The sequence below is a fragment of the Scyliorhinus canicula genome, chromosome 2, assembly GCF_902713615.1.
Source record: "Scyliorhinus canicula chromosome 2, sScyCan1.1, whole genome shotgun sequence".
NCBI classification, from domain to species: domain Eukaryota; kingdom Metazoa; phylum Chordata; class Chondrichthyes; order Carcharhiniformes; family Scyliorhinidae; genus Scyliorhinus; species Scyliorhinus canicula.
The window spans coordinates 150,202,654-150,218,185 of NC_052147.1; the positions used below are offsets into that span (position 1 = coordinate 150,202,654).

Consider the following 15,532-nt stretch of genomic DNA (forward strand, 5'->3'; position numbering starts at 1 on the left):
ATCTAGATTAGATTGACCTGGATTAGTTTGATCTAGATTAGATTGACCTGGATTAATTTTATCTAGATCAGATTGACCTGGATTAGTTTCATCTAGATTAGATTGACCTGGATTAGTTTTACCTAGAGTAGATTGACCTGGATTAGTTTGATCTAGATTAGATTGACCTGGATTAGTTTGATCTAGATTAGATTGACCTGGATTAGTTTGATCTAGATTAGATTGACCTGGATTAGTTTGATCTAGATTAGATTGACCTTGATTAATTTTATCTAGATCAGATTGACCTGGATTAGCTTTATCTAGATTAGATATGCTTCTACACAATGGAGCACACCAGCTGGTTGGTTTGGATGGTGTCTTGCGAAATGAGGTGTGTGTGGGGAGGGTGTTGGTTCTGGCCCTTAGCTTCTAAACAGAGGGCTGGCAGTAATGTTTGCCGTCTTACCTTTTGAATGTAAGGAGCCTTTTATACTTCCCGGCCCCCAAACAACGCCCCACCCCCACCCCTGGGTCAGGTTGGCACTTTCCGCTGAGTTGAGAGACAAACCCATTTCCAACTGTCCCGATTGTCTGGTTGATTTTCTCTGGTCACTTTGCAGGTGCGGCAATGACACCTGAAGCTTATCCGTCAGCGTCACAAAGGGACAATGTCCAAACCATCAGACACCGCTCAGAGCCCCCGACCCAACTCTAACTTCCCCGCCACATTTCAACCCTCAAGCCAGCCACTTCCATTCCCATTGACAACAGGAAGGCCATTCGGCCCATCCCCTCCCTCCTCTCGGCCCGGTGTAAAATGCAGCGGCTGCCGCATTTGGGGCCAGGGCAGCCCCACAACATCATCATTGTCAATCGGAATGGGTTGCCCCAGCTACCTGGCGGGCAGGTGAGCCAGGCGCCAGGTAGGGCCATCGCACACCAGCAGCAACAGCCCCAAGTTGCTGGGCTGTCCCGCCTGCATCAGCACCCCGAGGCGGGATTGAGGACAAGCCTTCTCCAACAAGACGCCAGCCTGTCAGCCAGGAGATCCACCCCACAGCAGCAGTTAAATAGGTCAATGGCCACCTCCATTCTGCAGCAACGCCCTCTCCACCACAGTGCTCAAGGTGAGCTGTTTAATTTTAACACTTCCTTTCCTCCACTCCCCCCCACGCCCCCGCGCCCATTTTCCTTTATGAAATCTCCAAGTGGAAGAGTTGGGATGAATGGTCTTGCTGCTTCAGGGTGTGTTAAAGAAGAGGGGGAACTCCCTCCAGAGTTGGTGCCATTCATGCACAATGGGAAGGGGGCCAGAGAGCAGAGTTTTTTAAAATTGATCTCGTTCACAGGATTGGCAAGACTGGCATTTATTTGCGCCCCCCCCCCCCCCCCCCCCCATTAGCCTAGTGGTATTAATTGAATGAAATGAAATGAAGTTACTGTGGAAAGCCCCTAGACGCTACATTCCGGAGTTAGCCTAGTGCCCTTGAGAAGGTGGTGGCACTAATTTGATAGAATCGAATAACTCCCTCGACCACTTTGATCAAGGGCCAGCAGGGTAAGGACGGCAGATTTCTTCCCTGAAGGGCATTAGTGAACCAGATGGGTATTTATAACAATCACTATTACCAAGATAAGCTTTTTTTTCCCAATTGCAGACTTATTAATTGAATTCAAATTCCACCAATTGCCATGGTGAGATTCGAACCTGTGTCCCCAGGACATTAGCCTGGGTTTCAGGATTACTAGTCCAGCAACATTATCACAGCACCGGTCACTGCCTCCCCCTGCTGATGAGGCCAGTCAATTGATACAAGAAATGGATACAAGCCTTTAACAGGAGCACAAAATTCATGAAAGTGACAAGGAGAATGTTGACCCTTCATCTCAAATATGTTGGAAGTGATGCGTCCGTTGTGCAGAATCTTGGGCAGAGAGCATTTGGTTAACTGTGTTTTGAGTTGGACACCGCTACTTGGAAGGAAAGATTGGCAGTGGCACAGCGTGGATCCAGCAGACTGATATCAGGCATTAATTATAATAATGACTTTGTTAAACTGTGTTCTCTGGTTGCACCCTTCGTCCATCCCCCTCCCGAGTCAGAAGTTTGAGCCTGGAGTGGCTTAATGCTCCAGAAGAGCAATGAGATAGCGTTGCGCTGTTCGCTGCTTTTTGATTTAAACCGAAGTGTTGTCTACTCTCAGGTAGGTAGAAAAGACTCCAGTTTCTCCCTGGTGTCCTGGCCACTATTTATCCCTCAGTCAACATCATAAAAACATAAAAGACATTTTTTTCTCTGAGGTCTGGGAGTTTATGGAACTCTCTCCTCAATATGCACTGGAAGCAGAGCCTTTGAATATTTTTAAGGCAGAGCTGGATAGATTCTTAGTTGACAAGAGGGTGAAAGGTTATCGGGGTTGGTAGGAATGTGGGGTTGAGGTTACAATCAGATTAGCCATGATCTTATTGAATGGTGCAGCAGGCTCGAGGGGCCGAGTGGCCTACTACTGCTCCTAATTCAAATGTTCGTATGTAAGACTACCTGGTCATTGTCACTTTGCTGTTTGTGGAAGGTTGCTGTGCATAAATTGGCTGCCCTTTTCCCTACATTATCACAAAGATTACACTTCAAATATGGTTCATTGACTGTAAAGCACGTTGGGGGCATCTGCTACCTGGGAAAGGTGCTATATCAATGCTTCTTCTTTTTAGACTTGACGTGAGTTTATAGAAATTGAGGGATGATCTAATCCAGTGATTAAGGGATCCAATAGGGTGGATGCAGAGAAATTAGGAAATGCCGATTGAGGTCACCATCTGAAAATTAAAGCCAGCAAACCTGGGAGTGAAATCACGAAGCTCTTCTTCCCACCCAAATGTAGTGGGAATTTAGTTCCCTCTGCTGCAAAGCACTCTTGAGGCTAGAGGTCAATTGAAAATTTCAAACAGAGACAATTTTGTTTTTATGAGATATTAATGGATATGGTGAGCGCAGATCATCTAGCTGAATAGTAGAAAAGGCTCAAGGGACTCAATGGCCTCCTCTTGTTCGCTATGCGATTTGGGTCTCAATCACTGAAGCCAACACAATTTGTAGAATATCAACCAGTCCTGTATTCTTTGGTGATGCTACAATTTGTCCTTTTCCCAAACTGCGAATCTGAAAAGGGATTCAATTTTCAGTCCTCGTCTGTACATGCCGATGCTAATATCATTGAGATGTGCAGGGTGTTTGCAAGGTTTATACAATCTTGGCATAAAACTGACTGCACATAGGTCTGTGCTGGCAATGCCTACAAGGGTCCACTTCCCTAAAAGTACTTTAATTGGAATGTTAATAAACTTGAATTGCTTTGCATCCTCCCAGTTCTCGTTCTAAGATTGGTTCTGTTGTATTTTTAGACTAACGGTACAAAAGAAATAAATTGCAGATGCACATGGGTTGAATGCAGCATTAACTGAGGTTTATTAAATAGATCTTGACTGTACAAATGCTGGTACTAGACTAAGGGCAAAATCCCACAAAGTAGCCGATGATGTCACGTATCTCATGTGATTCTGTTCTTAAAGAGACTTTGCACACAACTACAATAACCCACATACATAACATTCCTTGCCCTTTATCTCTAAGGTCCAAGACAACTAATAACTAGTATTTTAACCTAGGCATTTATATGTTTAACACAAGTATAGGCATCAAATTATTACATTGTAATAACACAGTCAATAAGATGGACAATTAGGTGGGCGTCTATTTCTCGCTGGTTGCATGCACACTTCCAGGACTTTGTTATTCTTGACCTTAGATGGATTTTCAGGTTCTCCAATAGATGTTTCTATTCTGGAAGGCATTACAGTCTCTTTTTCGGAGGGAAGACCAGTAATAGATATTTCTGATGCAATTTCCATCTCTATAGATGGACTCAAAGTCACACAGTCAGATGGAATGGAAACCGTTACCTCCTGAAGTAGTTCTGACATTGGCACACTAATGTATGCTGAAAATTAATCCGCATGGTGTCTCCACACGGGTTCATCTGCCGTATGTACCATGTAGATTGGACCTGTCTGAGTTAATACTGTCACAGGGACCCCCACTTCTTACTAGTGGTGTACCTACGTGCTAACATGTGTTCTCCTTGTTGAAATGAGTGTTTGCTTGAGTTACTTTTCTGTCTCAATATCTGTGACTGTTGGTTTCACTCTACTATATTAGATGCCTCCTCTGGTCAGAGTAAATGAAAGTTAGTCCTTGGTTTCCTTTTCATCAAAGCAAAGCTGGGGAACTTTGTGTGGTCGCATGTATCGTATTTCAATATGTTGCTAAAATGTTGTTCCCGCAGTGATGAAGTGAACCTTGATCCTTGGAGGCTTACAGTTATCTTTCAAGGACTGGACAAAACTTTCGGCTAAACCATTCGTGGATGGGTGGTAAGGTGCTGACTTTATATGTTGAACTCCACACATCTTTAAGTAGTCTTCGAACTTGGCACTTCTGGTGATGACATGTACGTGGAGGTCACATGTTGGGAGGCTCCTGCTCGAAGCTTTGGTTTTTGGACTTTAATGCCTGGTTTCAGCGGCAGTTTTTGAATGAGCTGGTGTGGGAAGGTATAAGGAAGGTGGGGGTGCCGAAGGCCCAGAGGAAGGGCACTGGTAAGGGGGTGAGCGAAAGTCCGACTTCGAGTGAGCAGTTGAGTCTGGCAGGAAGAAAGATGACGGAGGCTGGATCGCCACGCCGCTGACAGTGGAAACTCTGACCGAGGTGATGGCCGGGGAGTTTGTGAGGCAGTTCGCCAAGCACATGGAGGTGACGCATATGGAAATGATGGCTGCGATGAAAGAGTAGGTGGAGGAGGCCATGGCCCAAGTGTCGAAGACATCGGTCGAGGTGCGGGAGCAAGGAGAGAAGTTGAAGGGGGTAGAGGAAGCTCAGTCTGTCGCAGCACAGTGACCAGTTCACCTCAATGGGTGAGGAGCTGCTGAGGGTGGCGGAGGTTAACAAAGGGCTCAGAGCCAAGGTGGAGGATCTGGAGAAAAGGGCCAGGCGGCAAAACATATGGATCATGGGCCTGCCTGAGTGGGTGGAGGGCCCGAGGCAGGCCAAGTACTTTGCGAAGATGTTGCCAGATCTGTTGGGGGAGGGCGAAGAACCCTCCCAATACAAGCTGAACTGACCGCATCAGTCGCTCAGGCCTCAGCCGAAAGCAAACGAGCCGCCAAGGGCAGTTATAATTTGTTTCCATACGTTTCACATCAAGGAGAGGTCCTGAGTTAGGTGAAGCAAAGGCCTGCGGTGAAGTGGGAAGGCGTTGGTATTTGAATATACCAAGATTTGACTGTGGAACTGGTGAGAATGCAGGCGGCCTTCAGACAGGTGAAGGTGGCGTGCGCTACAGTAATGGCGTGAGATTTGGTGTAGTCTACCTGGCAAAGCTGGGGGTGATGTACAACTCGAGGGATTTCTACGTCAAGATGGTGGAGGTGGAGGAGATGTTCGTGAAGACCAAAGGACTGGGACTGAAATGAGGGATGGGACTGGGATTAGGACTTGGAATGAGGGGATGGGGACTGTGTTCTGCCTTAATCTCTCTTTTTCATTGTTCCTTGTTTAGTATTTGTTGTGGGAAACGACTGAGTTTTGGGTTGGTTGAGCAGGGGTCGGTAGTTTACCCTTGGAGTTGGTGACAAGTATATTGGGCTTGGAGATTGTGGCGGTTGAAAATGAAATGAAATGAAAATCGCTTATTGTCACAAGTAGGCTTCAAATGAAGTTACTGTGAAAAGCCCCTAGTCGTCACATTCCGGCGCCGTTCGGGGAGGCTGGTACGGGAATTGAACCCGTGCTGCTGGCCTGCCTTGGTCGGCTTTAAAAGCCAGCTATTTAGCCCTGTGCTAATCCAGCCTCTTTACTGGGGTTGGATTGGATTGTTTATTGTCACGTGTGCCGAGGTACAGTGAAAAGTATTTTTTCACTGCCGTCGTTTGTTTTTCTGGGACTGGGTTACGGGGGAGGGAATTGGGAGGAGGAGGGCCAGGCCAGAGGCTTCGGCACTTGCAAGTGAAGGTTGGCTAGTGAACAGGAGTGTGGTGGGGAGAGGGGCAGTGGTGATTGGAACCTGGTTGAATGGGCTTTGATGGGCCTGGGAGGTGTGAAAGGTGGGGGAACGGGATCGATACTGGGTGAGTTGTTTGTAAGAGAAAGTGGGGGATTCTGGGAGGAAGGGGGAGGGTTCGATGGTAAAACAAGATAGGTAGGTGAGGCCTGAGGGGCAAGGCCCGGGGTTATGATGATGGTGGATAGGAGGGGCGGGGGGGGGGGGGGGGGGGGGGGGGGGGGAGGTGAGAGACCCCCGGTCAGAATAGTGACATGGAACTGAGGGGGTTAGGGGGACTGGTGAAAAGGTGAAAAGATGGCGTGTTTTTACATATTTGAGGAGCTTAAAAGCCGACGTGGTTGCTGAGTTCTCTATTCTGCTTTACCTGGATGGCTTGGATGCGTAGTGTTCAATAAAGAACACAATGCTCTGTTAACAAACAAAACTATAGATTTATTACACTACTAACATTTGTTCACATTTGTTCACATTCCTAACGTAGAAGGTTTCTATATTAAACTATGCTATCTCTAACAAACAGAACTCTCAAGTACATATCTGCCCTCTGTGCTTGACACTCTTCTAACTCCCAACTCTTAACTCCCAGAATCCTCAAAGTCACATGGTATATATATGACTGTTTCTTGGTACCCTCTAGTGGTAAGAAGCATTATCATTTACTTGTTAACTCTTTAAATCCCAGTCAATATATATATTATTACATCCCCCTTTTTTTTCAAAGATAGAACATAGAACATAGAACAGTACAGCACAGAACAGGCCCTTCGGCCCTCAATGTTGTGCCGAGCCATGATCACCCTACTCAAACCCACGTATCCACCCTATACCCGTAACCCAACAACCCCCCCCTTAACCTTACTTTTATTAGGACACTACGGGCAATTTAGCATGGCCAATCCACCTAACCCGCACATCTTTGGACTGTGGGAGGAAACCGGAGCACCCGAAGGAAACCCACGCACACAGGGGGAGGACGTGCAGACTCCACACAGACAGTGACCCAGCCGGGAATCGAACCTGGGACCCTGGAGCTGTGAAGCATTTATGCTAACCACCATGCTACCCTGCTGCCCCCTCTAAAGATCTCTAAAGATGTTTAGAGATTTTTCCAAACTTGTGTATAGTAAGAGCATTGTATATGTAATTGAGTACTGATATTGTACAACAATGTTTTAAACTTTTTACAGTCCACAAATTGAGTCTGTACTCAGTCTTCACTGTGGTAGTGTGTTACAGTGCCAACAAGTCATCAGTCTAAGCCATCAAATGTTCGAATGGTTGAACCATGTTCATTATCTGAGTTGGTCTTTTTTCTGTGCTTGTGGTATCGATTTTGTGTGTCCTTTGCCCTAAAAACCTGTTTGAACATAGAAAATAGAACAGTACTGCACAGTACAGCCTTCGGCCCACGATGTTGTGCCGACCATTTAAATTAATCTAAGATCAACCTAATCTACACCCCTTCAATTTACTGCTGTCCATGTGCCTGTCCAAGAGTCGCTTAAATGTCCCTAATGACTCTGACTCCATCACCCCAGCTGGCAGTGCATTCCACACACCCAACACTCTCTGTGTAAAGAACCTACCTCTGACATCTCCCCTATACCTTCCTCCAATCACCTTAAAATTATGTCCCCTCGTGACAGCCATTTCCACCCCAGGGAAAAATCTCTGGCCATCCACTCTATTCATGCCTCTCATCACCATATACACCTCTATCAAGTCACCTCTCTTCCTTCTTCACTCCAGTGAGAAATGAAAAATGAAAATCGCTTATTGTCACGAGTAGGCTTCAATGAAGTTACTGTGAAAAGCCCCTAGTCGCCACATTCCGGCGCCTGTCCGGGGAGGCTGGTATGGGAATCGAACCGTGCTGCTGGCCTGCTTGGTCTGCTTTAAAAGCCAGCGATTAGCGTTGTGAGCTAAACCAGCCCTAGCTCCCTCAACCTTTCTTCATAAGACATGCCCTCCAGTCCAGGCAGCATCCTGGTAAATCTCCTCTGCACCCTCTCCAAAGCATCCACATCCTTCCTATAATGAGGTGACCAGAACTGGACATGATATTCCAAAGTGTGGTCTAACCAGGGTTTTATAAAGCTGCAGCAAAACCTTGTGGCTCTTAAACTCAATCCCCCGTTAATGAAAGCCAACACACCATACGCATTCTTAACAACCCTATCAACCTGGGTGGCAACTTTGAGGGATCTGTATACGTATACCCCAAGATCTCTCTGTTCCTCCAGACTTCCAAGAATCCTGCCTTTAACCCTGTATTCAGCATTCAAATTTGACCTTCCAAAATGAATAACTGCACATTTATCCAGGTTGAACTCCATCTGCCACTTCTCAGCCCAGCTCTGCATCCTGCCAATGGCCTGTTGTAACCTGCAACAGCCCTCGACACTATCTACAACTCCACCAACCTTTGTGTCATCAGCAAGCTTATTAACCCATCCTTCCACTTCCTCATCCAAGTTATTTATAAAAACCACAAAGAGCAGAGGTCCCAGAACATATCCCTGTGGACACCACTGGTCAGCAACCTCCAGGCGGAATGCTTTCCATCCACTACCACTCGCTGTCTTCTTTCGGCCAGCCAATTCTGTATACAGACAGCCAGATTTCTGAATGAGCCTACCATGGGGAACCTTACCAAATGCCTTACTGAAATCCATATACACCACATCCACTGCCCAACTTTCATCAATGTGTCTCGTCACATCCTCAAAGAATTCAATGAGGCTTGTGAGGCATGACCTACCCCCTCACAAAGCCATGCTGACTATCTTTAATCAAACTATGTTTTTCTAAATAATCAAAAATCCTATCTCTCAGAATCCTTTCCAGTATTTTGCTCACCACAGACATAAGACTGACTGGTCTGTAATTCCCAGAGATGTCGCTATTCCCTTTCTTGAACTGGGGAACAACATTCACCTCCCCTCAATCATCCGGTACTAATCCAGTGGAGATTGAGAATGCAATGATCGACTTCCGGTTGCGGCTATGCGGAGCTAAGCCGCACATTCGGCAGCTCCCGCTATTTAGGGACTTTTGGGCCGTTTCGAGGGCCCCAAACGGCGCTGCTTCTACGCATCCCGGTGGGGGAAGGTGCCTGGAAGAACTTGCCCCACACTATATGGTGCTCACCCGGAGTGGGAAGAAGAAAAAGGCTGCAGTAACTCCCCAAAAAAACAGGGGAAGAAAAACAAAATGGCGGCCGGCGCTCCCGCTATTTAGGGACTTTTGGGCCATTTCGAGGGCCCCAAACGGCGCTGTTTCTACGCATCCCGGTGGGGGAAGGTGCCTGGAAGAACTTGCCCCACACTATATGGTGAAAAAGGCTGCAGTAAGTCCCCCCAAAAAAGGGGGAAGAAAAACAAAATGGCGGCCGGCGCAACACCCGAGGACTGGTGGAAGTGGGCGCAGGAGCTACAGGCCTCGCTCCTACGTTGTTTTGCTGAGCTGAAGGCTGAGCTGCTGGACTCCATGAATGCAACTACGACCAAGCTGCTTGGAACCCAGGCGGCCCAGGAGGAGTCTATTCGGGAGTTGAAGCGGCAGGCCGTTGAAAGAGAGGAGGAGGCCGTGGTCTTCGTGGGGAAAGTGGAGTTGCACGAGGCACTTCATAAAAAGTGGCAGGACCGCTTGGAGGAGCTGGACGTTCGCACGAGGCGAAAGAATCTGAGGATCCTGGGCCTGGCGGAGGGGCTGGAGGGGTCGGATCTCCAGGCGTATGTGACCACAATGTTGAGCTCGTTGATGGGAGCAGGGTCCTTCCATTTGCCCCTGGAGCTTGAGGGAGCGCACAGAGTGATGGCCAGGAGGCCCAAGGCAGGTGAGCCCCCGAGGGCGGTGCTGGTGCGGTTCCATCGATTCAGTGACCGGGAGTGTGTGCTGCGCTGGGCCAAGAAAGAGAGGAGCAGTAAATGGGAGAATTCGGTAGTGAGGATCTACAAGGACTGGAGTGCGGAGGTGGCTAAGCGGCGGGCCGGGTTCAACCTGACAAAGGCGATGCTTCATGCCAAGCAGGTCAGGTTTGGAATGCTGCAGCCTGCGCGCCTGTGGGTGACATACAAGGACCGGCACCATTACTTCGAGTCCCCGGAGGAGGCGTGGGCCTTTGTACAGGCGGAGAAGCTGGACTCGAACTAGGGCCTGGGGACATACCTTGGCCGGCGTTGTTTCCACTGTGGCTGTTTTGTTCCAACTGTTTCAACTTTTTAAACTTCGACATGTGTGTTATGTATGCTGCTTTTCTGTTTGCTCTGTTTACGGGTGGGTTTGTTTGTTGGGCATGGTTGTGGGTTAGGTGGGGAGTGTAGGGGGTTTGTGTTCTATATGTTCTCTTCTGTACGGGGCTGGGGATTGAGGGGAAACTGGATTTTGGGGAACTGCGTCAGAAGGGTGGGGTGTGGCAGTGTGAAAGCGCGGGCTTTCCTCTGGTTTCCCGCGCTGCGGGGCAGGGGGGGTGGAGCTTGCGGTGGGGGCGGGGCCTCTACGGGTCTTCTTTCACGCGCTGCAGCAATGCCAAGGAGGTGTGGCAAGAGGGGGATGACCCCATGCCGGGAGGGGATAGGTTTTGGCGGGAGCCGCCGGGGTCAGCCGTGTCGCGTCTTTTCGTCCGACGTCACTTCGTCCAACGACACTTCGTCCACGTCTTTTGGTCCAACGTCTTTTTGTCCAAATATCCAATTACAAATTAACTCAGTATAAAACCATTTAATTGATAAAATGCAAGTACAATACAGCAAGTGAATTTAATTGCTAAAATGCAAGTAATTGATAAAATGCAAGTAAAATGCAAGTTGAAAAATGCAGTTAAAAAATCTAAAAATGCAGTTAAAAAATCTAAAAGTTTACTAATTACTTAAAATTCCCGAAGTTACTTAAAATTGATGTAAATTGTAAGCAACATTCCTCAAGAAATCAATTTTTGTTGTAGAATCATATTCAACGACCAATCTTTTGAGGCGTTCAGTTATTTTCTTATATCGCGTACCTGAAGTCGACTGATCTCCCCGAAGAATTTGAGTCTTTTTGCCTATTATGAACACTTCCTCTTCCTTCAGAGTTTTGATTAACCTCCAGATATTCAAATGAGCTCCACCCGCCGAACGCTTTATCGCAGAATGAAACCCCTCAGCAGCATTATTTGTTCTCGGTAGATCTTGTAGAACACGCTGATTAACATTCCATACAGCTGTCGGGAATGTAGGTGTTTCTCTCCTTCATCTGGCACCACGTCCTCTCAGAATGCCTATGTAAGTCAAGTAGAAGTAAACGATGAATTCAGCAGGTATTTCTTCATCGTCTATCAAATCTTCATAAGCCTCTTCGACATCTTCAACGGGGAGGAAAGCTAATGCTGAAAAACATCGCATTTTTAGACAGAATTCAGAGTCTGTATTGTCTTTTTCTTTGAGGCCTAAATCGGTAATTTTTCGAAACACAGATTGGCTCAAATGAAACAAACATGCCACGACAGATGAATTAAGGAATGATGAATTAATTGCCTTGTGAACTGCAACTTCGAAATCTGCCATGATATCAATCGGATCTGCATTAGGTTGCATAATTTTCAATTGGTCAAAAAATAATTTGTATGTCTGCTTTCTTTTATTCGGCAGTAATGCAAAGACCCGTGGAAAACTGCTTCCTTTAACTTGTACATGAATGCAGAACAGTTGAAACCACTGTTGTGGCACAATCTTGAATGTCCCATCGCATGCCCAATGACGATATGATGCTAAATCCTGAAGAGCACTTTCTGATGCGAATACTAGTAAGCGCTGTTGATCCTCGGCGCCCGAATCGTATCTCAGAAACTGTTCGCCATTGTCAAGTTTACAATATTTGTCAGGTATTTCAAAACCGTGTCTAGCCGCTGGATTAGCGGGAAATCCAGAATTTTTTTGTCGGCACCTTTGAATAGTCCTTGAGACGACGGGCAACCTAGGGAGTTGAGAGCAGGTATTTTCTGATAGCTGCGTAAACTTGGCCGCTAGTATGCTACGCGAACTTGCTGCTATGTTTTCCACTGCTTCATGCTTTATTTCTGCAGCTGCTTTTCTAGTATTTAACGAATCAACATCAGCTGGATGAAGGTGCTCATTAGAGAAATAAATAATTTTCGGCTCATTGTTTTCCGTTACCGTGTGAATCCGCACTGAACACAGCCTTCTTTTCTCACATCTCCAGTATTCTTTTCCTAGGTTTGGACTGCTCGAATGAAAATCGTAGATGTAGTTATTTCCATCAGCTACCTTCCTTTTGCTCTTCGTTGACACAATGAACGTTGCCATTTCGGGATGGGCGAATTAAGAAAGAGAACGATAATATCTATCCTTTAACGAGGCTCGTTAAAGGAAAGAGAACGATAATAACTATCCTTTAACGAGGCTCGTTAAAGGAAAGAGACCGGTAATAAAAATCCTTTATTGCATATTATACCTTGCTATGTGCATTAGAGAAGATTTCTATTTACAAAAAGTTAATGTGGGGGGTGGAGTGGAGTGCTAATAAGCAAGTTACAAAAAGTCAAGTTACAAAAAGTCTTTGACAAAAAAAATCATCTGACAAAAAAACGTAACAAGTCACAAAAAGTCTTTGACGAAAAAAATCATCGGACAAAAAGACGTTGGACCAAAAGACGTGCGGACAAAAATACGTTGAACCAAAAGACGTGGACGAAGTGTCGTTGGACGAAATGACGTCGGATGAAAAGACATAGCACCGGGGTCAGCAGAAGTCAGCTGACTCACGGAAGTACCATGGAGAGTGCGTCTCGACTAGGAGGGGTCCTAGCCTGGGGGGGGGGGGGGGATACCGGATTGCTGCTGGAACGACTAGGAAGGAGCCGATGGGGGCCGGGGGGAAGAGGAGAGGCGCTATCGCCATGGGGAACGGGTCGAGCGGGGTGTGCTGGCCTGGGGCGAACATCTGCCAAGCTATGGCTAGTCGGCGGGGGAGGGGGGCGGGTTGCCCTCTGATCCGGCTGATTACCTGAAACGTGAGGGGGCTGAACGGGCCGGTTAAGAGAACCAGGGTGTTCTCCCACCTAAGGGGGTTGAAGGCGGACGTGGCTATGCTCCAGGAGACCCACCTGAAGGTGGCGGACCAGGTCCGTCTGAGGAAGGGGTGGGTGGGGCAGGTTTATCATTCAGGATTGGACGCGAAGAACCGTGGGGTGGTGATTCTAGTGGGGAAGAGGGTGGCGTTTGAGGCGGCTGAGGTGGTGTCGGACAAGGAGGGCAGATATATCATGGTGAGGGGTAGGCTGCAGGGAGAGAAGGTGGTGCTGGTGAACGTATATGCCCCAAATTGGGATGATGCTGGCTTCATGAGGCGATTGTTGGGCCGCATCCCGGACCTGGAGGCAGGGGGCCTGATCATGGGGGGAGATTTTAACACAGTGCTGGATCCCACACTGGGCTGGTCCAGTTCAAGGACGGGTAGGAGACCGGCGGCGGCCAAAGTGCTGAGGAGATACATGGACCAGATGGGAGGGGTGGGTCCCTGGAGGTTTGGGAGACCGAGAGCGTGGGAGTATTCCTTTTTCTCTCACGTCCATAGGGTTTATTCCCAGATAGACTTTTTTGTCCTGAGCAGGGGATTGATTCCGAGGGTGCAGGATGGCGAGTACTCGGCCATAGCGATTTCGGACCATGCCCCGCACTGGGTTGATCTGGAGATGGGAGAGGCGCGGGACCAACGCCCGCTTTGGCGCCTGGATGTGGGGATACTGGCGGAGGAGGAGGTGTGTAAGAGGGTTCGGAGAAGCATTGAGGGGTATCTGGATACCAATGATACGGGGGAGGTCCAGATGGGGATGGTCTGGGAGGCTCTGAAAGCAGTGATCCGGGGGGAGCTGATCTCCATCCGGGCCCACAGGGAAAGGAGGGAGAGGTAGGAGAGGGAGAGACTGGTGGGAGAGCTTCTGGAGGTGGACAGGAGATATGCGGAGGCACCGGAGGAAGGGTTGCTGGGAGAACGGCGCAGGTTGCAGGCCAATTTTGACTCGTTGACCACCAGAAAGGCGGAGACACAGTGGAGGAGGGCGCAGGGCGCGGTATATGAGTATGGAGAGAAGGCGAGCAGGATGTTGGCGCATCAGCTCCATAGGCGAGATGCGGCTAGGGAAATTGGGGGAGTGAAGGATGGGGGTGGAAATGTAGTGCAGAAGGGGACAGAAGTAAACGGGGTCTTTAGGGGCTTTTACGAGGGATTGTACCGGTCGGAACCTCCGAGGGGGAGGGAGGGGATGGAGAGCTTCATGAACAGGCTATGTTTCCCAAGGGTTCAAGAGAGGCTGGTAGAGGGGCTGGGGGCGCCGATAGAGTTGGAGGAGCTAGTCAGGGGGATCGGGCAATTTCAGTCAGGTAAGGCCCCGGGGCCGGACGGGTTCCCGGCAGAATTTTACAAAAATTATGCGGACCTGGTGGGTGCCCCGCTGGTGCGAACTTTCAATGAGGTGTGGGGGGGGGGGGGGGGGGGGCTTTGCCCCCGATGATGTCGCGGGCACTGATCTCTTTGATCCTAAAACGAGATAAGGACTCCTTGCAGTGCGGATCATATAGGCCGATCTCGCTCCTTAACGTAGATGCTAAGTTGCTGGCGAAGATCCTGGCTACCAGGATAGAGGATTGTGTGCCAGAGGTAATTCTTGAAGATCAGACAGGATTTGTCAAGGGGCGGCAGGTCAACACGAATGTGCGGAGACTGCTCAATGTTATCATGATGCCGGCAGTGGAGGGGGAGGCGGAGATAGTGGTGGCGCTGGACGCAGAGAAAGCGTTTGATAGAGTTGAGTGGGGGTACCTGTGGGAGGTGCTGGAGAGGTTTGGATTTGGGGAGGGATTCATCAAATGGGTGAGGCTGCTTTACGCGGCGCCGATGGCAAGTGTAGTCACAAATGGAAGGAGATCGGAGTATTTTAGGCTCTATCGTGGGACCAGGCAGGAGTGCCCCCTGTCCCCTTTGCTCTTTGCACTGGCGATTGAACCGCTGGCCATGGCGTTGAGGGAGTCAGGGAGATGGAGGGGTCTGGTGCGGGGTGGGGAGGAACATCGTGTATCGCTGTATGAGGAAAACCTGCTGTTATATGTGGCGGACCCAGAGGGGGGAATGCCGGGGGTGATGGAGCTGTTAGCGGAATCTGGGGGCTTCTCGGGCTATAAGCTAAACTTAGGAAAGAGCGAGGTATTTGTAATGCACCCGGGAGATCAGGAGGAGGGAATTGGGAGGCTCCCCTTCAAGAGGGCAGTGAAGAGTTTCAGGTACCTGGGGGTGCAGGTGGCCAGGAGTTGGGGGGCTCTTCATAAACTTAACTTCACCGGACTAGTGGAACAGATGGAGGATGAATTTAAAAGGTGGGACATGGTGCCGCTATCCTCTTCCAGTGCTTGCCCATCTTTATCCCTAGGGCATTT

At 48.6% G+C, this 15,532-nt stretch overlaps 1 protein-coding gene across 1 annotated transcript in view; it reads left to right on the forward strand.

Annotated features, from left to right (window-relative positions):
• The first annotated feature begins 680 nt into the window (after nt 1-680).
• LOC119962414 overlaps nt 681-15,532 on the forward strand; it is a 32,257-nt gene continuing 17,405 nt past the window's right edge. Inside the window, exon 1 of the mRNA XM_038790372.1 lies at nt 681-1,109. Within this exon, the coding sequence (XP_038646300.1) occupies nt 800-1,109 (310 nt within the window). The 5' untranslated portion in view covers nt 681-799. The remainder of the gene's footprint in view (nt 1,110-15,532) is intronic.